The 8,850-nt window shown below is 50.2% G+C and overlaps 1 protein-coding gene across 1 annotated transcript in view; it reads left to right on the top strand.

Moving 5' to 3' along the window:
• Positions 1-2,725: 2,725 nt before the first annotated feature.
• Positions 2,726-8,850, top strand: part of METTL14 (methyltransferase 14, N6-adenosine-methyltransferase non-catalytic subunit) — a 40,465-nt gene continuing 34,340 nt past the window's right edge. Inside the window, exons 1-2 of the mRNA XM_078623810.1 lie at positions 2,726-2,942; positions 5,710-5,793. Of these exons, the coding sequence (XP_078479936.1) occupies positions 5,728-5,793 (66 nt within the window). The 5' untranslated portion in view covers positions 2,726-2,942; positions 5,710-5,727. The remainder of the gene's footprint in view (positions 2,943-5,709; positions 5,794-8,850) is intronic.

Here is an 8,850-nt window from a genome sequence, read left to right as displayed (position 1 = left end):
GTGTGTCTGTCTCTGTCTGTGTGTGTCTGTCTCTGTGTGTGTGTCTGTCTGTCTCTCGGTGTCTCTGTGTGTCTATCTCTCTCTGTGTATCTGTGTGTGTCTGTCTCTGTGTGTGTGTCTCTGTGTGTGTCTATCTCTCTCTGTGTATCTGTGTGTGTCTGTCTCTGTGTGTGTGTCTCTGTGTGTCTATCTCTCTCTGTGTATCTGTGTGTGTCTGTCTCTGTGTGTGTGTCTCTGTGTGTGTCTATCTCTCTCTGTGTATCTGTGTGTGTCTGTCTCTGTGTGTCTGTCTCTGTGTGTGTCTGTCTCTGTGTGTGTGTCTGTCTCTCTCTGTGTCTCTGTGTCTGTGTGTGTCTTGTAGTGTTTGCCAGGGCATCAGATTTGATGCCCAAACCATTCCACGCTTTTGATGTTAATGATGGTGATGGTGGTGATGTTAATGATGGTGATGGTGGTGATGTTAATGATGGTGATGGTGGTGATGTTAATGATGGTGATTGTGGTGATGGTGGTGATGGTGATTGTGGTGATGGTGGTGATGTTGGTGATGGTGGTGATGTCTCCTGGCTTTATAGTGCAACTTTTATGTTAATTATTGTGATCATTGTTATGCTAATCTATCAATAAAAACTCGTGAGTGTCCATTGTCTTAGTTGTGGTGATGGTGGTGATGATGATGGTGATGATGATGGTGGTGGTGATGGTGGTGGTGATGATGATGGTGGTGGTGGAGGTGATGGTGGTGGTGGTGGTGGAGGTGATGGTGATGATGATGGTGGTGGTGATGGTGGTGGTGATGATGGTAGTGGTGGTGATGATGGTGGTGATTATGATGGTGATGGTGGTGATGATGATGGTGGTGATGATGATGGTGATGATGGTGGTGGTGGTGATGATGATGATGATGGTGGTGGTGATGGTGGTGGTGATGATGATGATGGTGGTGGTGGTGGTGATGGTGGTGGTGATGATGATGGTGGTGATGGTGGTGGTGGTGATGATGGTGGCGGTGATGATGGTGGTGGTGGAGGTGATGGTGGTGGTGGTGGTGATGGTGGTGGTGATGATGGTGGTGGTGATGGTGATGGTGGTGATGGTGGTGGTGGTGATGATGGTGGCGGTGATGATGGTGGTGGTGGAGGTGATGGTGGTGGTGGTGGTGATGGTGATGATGATGGTGGTGGTGATGGTGGTGGTGATGATGGTAGTGGTGGTGATGATGGTGGTGATTATGATGGTGATGGTGGTGATGATGATGGTGATGATGGTGGTGGTGGTGATGGTGATGCTGATGGTGGTAGTGATGATGGTGGTTGTGATGGTAGTGATGTTGATGGTTGTGATGATGGCGATGATGGTTATGATGGTGATGTTGATGATAGCGGTGACGTAACTCAGTTAACGAACTTCCGGAAGAGGAAGATGTGCGGCGTCTCTCTGCCAAGGTCAATAAAACGACAACTTCGTCATCTTCCGGAAGAGCGTCAATAAAACGGTGAGAATCAATCTTCCAGAAGACGAATCAATCTTCCGGAAGACGACATGACGTCATCTTCCGGAAGGAGCTTCAATAAAACGGTGATAATTCTTCCAGAAGACGAAGCAAACTGCCGGAAGACGGCATGACGTCATCTTCCGGAAGAGCGTCACTAAAACGGTGAGAATCCATCTTCCAGAAGACGAATCAATCTTCCGGAAGACGGCATGACGTCATCTTCCGGAAGGAGCTTCAATAAAAGGTGAGAATCCTTCCAGAAGACAAAGCAAACTGCCAGAAGACGACATGACGTCATCTTCCGGAAGAACGTCACTAAAACAGTGAGAATCCATCTTCCGGAAGACGAATCAATCTTCCGGAAGACGACATGACGTCATCTTCCGGAAGGAGCTTCAATAAAACGGTGAGAATTCTTCCAGAAGACGAAGCAAACTGCCGGAAGACGGCATGACGTCATCTTCCGGAAGAGCGTCACTAAAACGGTGAGAATCCATCTTCCAGAAGACGAATCAATCTTCCGGAAGACGACATGACGTCATCTTCCGGAAGAGCGTCAACAAAACGGGGTGAGAACCTTCCAGAAGACGAATCAATCTTCCGGAAGACGGCAGAACGTTAATCTTCCGGAAGAGCGTCACTAAAACGGTGAGAATCCATCTTCCGGAAGACGGCATGACGTCATCTTCCGGAAGGAGCTTCAATAAAAGGTGAGAATCCTTCCAGAAGACGAAGCAAACTGCCAGAAGACGACATGACGTCATCTTCCGGAAGAGCGTCAACAAAACAGGGTGAGAATCTTCTAGAAGACGAATCAATCTTCCGGAAGACGGCACTAAAACGGTGAGATTCAATCTTCCAGAAGACGAATCAATCTTCCGGAAGACGGCAGAACCTTAATCTTCCGGAAGATGCGTCAATAAAACGGTGAGAATCCTTCCAGAAGACAAATCAATCTTCCGGTAGACGACATGACGTCATCTTCCGGAAGAGAGTCAATAAAACGGTGAGAATCAATCTTCCGGAAGACGAATCAATCTTCCGGAAGACGGCAGAACCTTAATCTTCCGGAAGAAGCGTCAATAAAACGTTGAGAATCCTTCCAGAAGACAAATCATTCTTCCGGTAGACGACATGACGTCATCTTCCGGAAGAAGAGTCAATAAAACGGTGAGAATCAATCTTCCGGAAGACGAATCATTCTTCCGGAAGACGGCAGAACGTTAACCTCCGGAAGATGCGTCAATAAAACGCGACCCGATCTTCCGGAAGAAACCAACGGCCGCTCTGTCCGTGGTTCCCGCCAAGGGCCGCCTCAACGCGAAGGATCAACAACATCAACAACAACAACAACATCAACAACATCAACAACCACAACAACAACAACAACGTCAACAACAACGTCAACAACAGCAGCAACAACAACCAGCAACGTAAACTTGACGTCGTGAGCGATCTCTCTTAAATTCTCCTCAGCGTCACCACCAATCAACTAAACCACTTTCATTATTCAACACTCACCATCATTCACCATCATTCACCATCATTCACCACTACACTCACCACTCATTCACCATCACTCACCACCACTCACCACCACTCATTCACTCACCACCACTCACCCACCACTCATTCACTCACCACCACTCACCCACCACTCTCACCAAACATCATTCACCATCACTCACCACTACACTCACTCACCACCACTCATCACCACTCACCACCACTCACCACTCATTCACTCACCCACCACTACTCATTCACCACCCACTCACCACTCACTCACCACTCATTCACTCACCACTCACCACCACTCACTCACCACTCATTCACTCACCCACCACTCATTCACCATCACTCACCCACCACTCACCACTCATTCACCATCACTCACCACCACTCACTCACCACTCATTCACTCACCACTCACTCACCCACCACTCACTCACCACCACTCACCCACCACTCACCCACCACTCATTCACTCACCACCACTCACCCACCACTCACCACTCACTCACTCACCACTCAATCATTCAATCACCACTCACTCACCCACCACTCACTCACCACCACTCATTCACACACCACCATCATTCACCACTCATTCACTCACCACTCATTCACTCACCACCACTCACTTACCACTCACTCACCCACCACTCACCACTCACTCACCATCACCACTCACTCACCCACCACTCACTCACCACCACTCACCACTCACTCACCATCACCACTCACTCACCCACCACTCACTCACCACTCACTCACCCACCACTCACTCACCACCACTCACCACTCACTCACCATCACCACTCACTCACTCACCACTCACTCACCACTCACTCACCCACCACTCATTCACTCACCACTCATTCACCACTCACTCACCACTCACTCACCACCACTCACTCACCCACCACTCATTCACTCACCACCACTCACTCACCCACCACTCACCACTCACTCACCATCACCACTCACTCACCCACCACTCACTCACCACCACTCACCCACCACTCACCCACCACTCATTCACTCACCACTCACTCACTCACCCACCACTCATTCACTCACTCACCACTCAATCATTCAATCACCACTCACTCACCCACCACTCACCCACCACTCATTCACTCACCACCACTCACTCACCCACCACCCACCACTCACCCACCACTCACCCACCACTCACCCACCACTCACCACTCATTCAATCACCACTCACTCACCCACCACTCACCCACCACTCACCCACCACTCACCACTCATTCAATCACCACTCACTCACCACTCACTCACCCACCACTCACCACCACTCACTCACCACCACTTACCACCCACTCACCACTCAGTGTGTCTCTCTCTGTGTGTGTCTGTCTGTCTCTGTGTGTCTGTGTGTCTCTGTGTGTGTCTCTGTGTGTGTCTCTGTGTGTGTCTGTGTGTCTCTGTGTGTCTCTGTGTCTCTGTGTGTGTCTCTGTGTGTGTCTATGTGTGTGTCTCTCTGTGTGTCTCTGTGTGTGTGTGTCTCTGTGTGTGTCTCTGTGTGTGTCTCTGTGTGTCTGTGTGTGTCTGTGTCTCTGTGTGTCTCTGTGTGTGTCTGTGTGTGTCTCTGTGTCTCTGTGTGTGTCTCTGTGTGTGTCTCTGTGTGTCTCACTGTGTGTGTCTCTGTGTGTGTCTGTGTGTGTCTCACTGTGTGTGTCTCACTGTGTGTGTCTCTGTGTGTGTCTCTGTGTGTGTCTCTGTGTGTGTCTCTGTGTGTGTCTCTGTGTGTGTCTCTGTGTGTCTCACTGTGTGTGTCTCTGTGTGTCTCTGTGTGTGTCTCTGTGTGTGTCTCTGTGTGTGTCTCTGTGTGTGTCTCTGTGTGTCTCACTGTGTGTGTCTCTGTGTGTGTCTCTGTGTGTGTCTCTGTGTGTGTGTCTCTGTGTGTCTCACTGTGTGTGTCTCTCTGTGTGTCTCTGTGTGTGTGTCTCTGTGTGTGTCTCTGTGTGTGTCTGTGTGTCTCTGTCTGTGTGTGTCTGTGTGTCTCACTGTGTGTGTCTCTGTGTGTGTGTGTCTCTGTGTGTGTCTCTGTGTCTGTCTCTGTGTGTCTCACTGTGTATGTCTCTGTGTGTCTCACTGTGTGTGTCTCTGTGTGTCTCACTGTGTGTGTCTCACTGTGTGTGTCTCTGTGTGTGTCTCTGTGTGTGTGTCTCTGTGTGTCTCTGTGTGTGTGTCTCTGTGTGTGTCTCTGTGTGTGTCTCTGTGTGTGTGTCTCTGTGTGTGTCTCTGTGTGTGTGTCTCTGTGTGTGTCTGTGTGTCTCTGTGTGTGTGTGTCTCTGTGTGTCTCTGTGTGTGTGTCTCTGTGTGTGTCTCTGTCTGTGTGTGTCTCTGTCTGTGTGTGTCTCTGTCTGTGTGTGTCTCTGTGTGTGTCTCTGTGTGTGTCTCTGTGTGTGTCTCTGTGTGTGTGTGTGTCTGTCTCTGTGTGTGTGTGTCTCTGTGTGTGTCTCACTGTGTGTGTCTGTGTGTGTCTCTGTGTGTGTCTGTGTGTGTCTCTGTGTGTGTCTGTGTGTGTCTCTGTGTGTGTGTCTCTGTGTGTGTCTCTGACTGTCTCTGTGTGTCTCACTGTGTGTCTCTGTGTGTGTGTGTCTGTCTGTCTCTGTGTGTCTCTGACTGTCTCTGTGTGTCTCACTGTGTGTCTCTGTGTGTGTGTGTCTATGTGTGTGCAGCTCTCCCCGCGTCTCGCGATGGACAAGCGACTTTGTGACATCAAGAAGCGTCAGAAGCTCCGGCGACAGCTCCTGGCGCAGCAGGTAGCCAGCTACCCACTCAGCTACCCACTCAGCTACCCACTCAGCTACCCACTCCGCTACCCACTCAGCTACCCACTCAGCTACCCACTCCGCTACCCACTCCGCTACCCACTCAGCTACCCACTCAGCTACCCACTCAGCTACCCACTCAGCTACCCACTCCGCTACCCACTCAGCTACCCACTCAGCTACACACTCAGCTACACACTCAGCTACACACTCAGCTACACACTCAGCTACCCACTCACTCAGCTACCCACTCAGGGTAGGAGGTGACCACGTTCGGGTGAAGCTTCAGGAACGTGTGGAGCGCTGTGGTCCCTGCACACACACAGAGTAGCCACTCAGCTACACACTCAGCTACCCACTCAGCTACACACTCAGCTACCCATTCAGCTACACACTCAGCTACCCACTCAGCTACCCACTCACTCACCCACTCACTCAGCTAGCTACCCACTCGCCCACTCAGCAACTCACCCACTCACTCACTCACTCGGTCACTCGGTCCCTTACTCACTCAGCCACCCACTCACCCACTCACTCACTCAGCTACCCACTCAGCTACCCACTCAGCTACCCACTCAGCTACCCACTCACTCACCCACTCACTCAGCTAGCTACCCACTCGCCCACTCAGCAACTCACTCACCCACTCGGTCACTCGGTCACTTACTCACTCAGCCATTCACTCAGCTACCCACTCAGCTACCCACTCACTCAGCTACCCACTCACTCAGCTACCCACTCAGCTACCCACTCACTCAGCTACCCACTCAGCTACCCACTCACTCAGCTACCCACTCACTCAGCTACCCACTCAGCTACCCACTCAGCTACCCACTCACTCAGCTACTCACTCACTCAGCTACTCACTCAGCTACCCACTCACTCAGCTACCCACTCAGCTACCCACTCACTCAGCTACTCACTCAGCTACCCACTCAGCTATCCACTCACTCACCTACTCACTCAGCTACCCACTCAGCTACCCACTCAGCTACCCACTCAGCTACCCCACTCACTCAGCTACTCAGACACTCACCTACTCACTCAGCTACTCACTCACCTACTCACTCACTCACTCAGCTACCCACTCACTCAGCTACTCACTCAGCTACCCACTCAGATAGTCACTCCTCTACACACTCAGCTACCTACTCACTCAGCTACTCATCAAGCTACTAGTAGTAGCAGTAGCTGCGTGTGTAGCTGGTAGTAGCACTAGTAGTAGCAGTAGCTGTGTGTGTAGCTGGTAGTAGCACTAGTAGTAGCAGTAGCTGTGTGTGTAGCTGGTAGTAGCAGTAGCTGTGTGTGTAGCTGTGTGTGTAGCTGGTAGTAGCACTAGTAGTAGCTGTAGCTGTGTGTGTAGCTGGTAGTAGCACTAGTAGTAGCTGTGTGTGTAGCTGGTAGTAGCACTAGTAGTAGCTGTAGCTGTGTGTGTAGCTGGTAGTAGCACTAGTAGTAGCTGTGTGTGTAGCTGGTAGTAGCACTAGTAGTAGCTGTAGCTGTGTGTGTAGCTGGTAGTAGCACTAGTAGTAGCAGTAGCTGTGTGTGTAGCTGGTAGTAGCACTAGTAGTAGCAGTAGCTGTGTGTGTAGCTGGTAGTAGCAGTAGCTGTGTGTGTAGCTGGTAGTAGCACTAGTTGTAGCAGTAGCTGTGTGTGTAGCTGGTAGTAGTAGTAGCAGTAGCTGCGTGTGTAGCTGGGTAGTAGCACTAGTAGTAGCTGTAGCTGTGTGTGTAGCTGGTAGTAGCACTAGTAGTAGTAGCTGTGTGTGTAGCTGGTAGTAGCACTAGTAGTAGCAGTAGCTGTGTGTGTAGCTGGTAGTAGCACTAGTAGTAGCAGTAGCTGTGTGTGTAGCTGGTAGTAGCACTAGTAGTAGCAGTAGCTGTGTGTGTAGCTGGTAGTAGCACTAGTAGTAGTAGTAGCTGTGTGTGTAGCTGGTAGTAGCACTAGTAGTAGCAGTAGCTGTGTGTGTAGCTGGTAGTAGCACTAGTAGTAGCAGTAGCTGTGTGTGTAGCTGGTAGTAGCACTAGTAGTAGCAGTAGCTGCGTGTGTAGCTGGTAGTAGCACTAGTAGTAGCAGTAGCTGTGTGTGTAGCTGGTAGTAGCACTAGTAGTAGCTGTAGCTGTGTGTGTAGCTGGTAGTAGCACTAGTAGTAGCAGTAGCTGTGTGTGTAGCTGGTAGTAGCACTAGTAGTAGCAGTAGCTGTGTGTGTAGCTGGTAGTAGCACTAGTAGTAGCTGTAGCTGTGTGTGTAGCTGGTAGTAGCACTAGTAGTAGCTGTGTGTGTAGCTGGTAGTAGCACCAGTAGTAGCTGTAGCTGTGTGTGTAGCTGGTAGTAGCACTAGTAGTAGCAGTAGCTGTGTGTGTAGCTGGTAGTAGCACTAGTAGTAGCTGTGTGTGTAGCTGGTAGTAGCACTAGTAGTAGCAGTAGCTGTGTGTGTAGCTGGTAGTAGCACTAGCAGTAGCTGTGTGTGTAGCTGGTAGTAGCACTAGTAGTAGCAGTAGCTGTGTGTGTAGCTGATAGTAGCACTAGTAGTAGCAGTAGCTGTGTGTGTAGCTGGTAGTAGCACTAGTAGTAGCAGTAGCTGCGTGTGTAGCTGGTAGTAGCACTAGTAGCAGCAGTAGCTGTGTGTGTAGCTGGTAGTAGCACTAGTAGTAGCTGTGTGTGTAGCTGGTAGTAGCACTAGTAGTAGCAGTAGCTGTGTGTGTAGCTGGTAGTAGCACTAGTAGTAGCTGTGTGTGTAGCTGGTAGTAGCACTAGTAGTAGCAGTAGCTCTGTGTGTGTAGCTGGTAGTAGCACTAGTAGTAGCAGTAGCTGCGTGTGTAGCTGGTAGTAGCACTAGTAGCAGCAGTAGCTGTGTGTGTAGCTGAGTAGTAGCACTAGTAGTAGCAGTAGCTGTGTGTGTAGCTGGTAGTAGCAGTAGCAGTAGCTGTGTGTGTAGCTGGTAGTAGCACTAGTAGCAGCAGTAGCTGTGTGTGTAGCTGGTAGTAGCACTAGCAGTAGCTGTGTGTGTAGCTGGTAGTAGCACTAGTAGTAGCAGTAGCTGTGTGT

Source organism: Lampetra planeri, unplaced genomic scaffold, assembly GCF_965212315.1.
Source record: "Lampetra planeri unplaced genomic scaffold, kcLamPlan1.2.h2 scaffold_469, whole genome shotgun sequence".
NCBI lineage: Eukaryota > Metazoa > Chordata > Hyperoartia > Petromyzontiformes > Petromyzontidae > Lampetra > Lampetra planeri.
The sequence above is the reverse complement of the archived record's forward strand: the minus strand, read 5'-3'. Positions and strand labels throughout refer to the sequence as shown.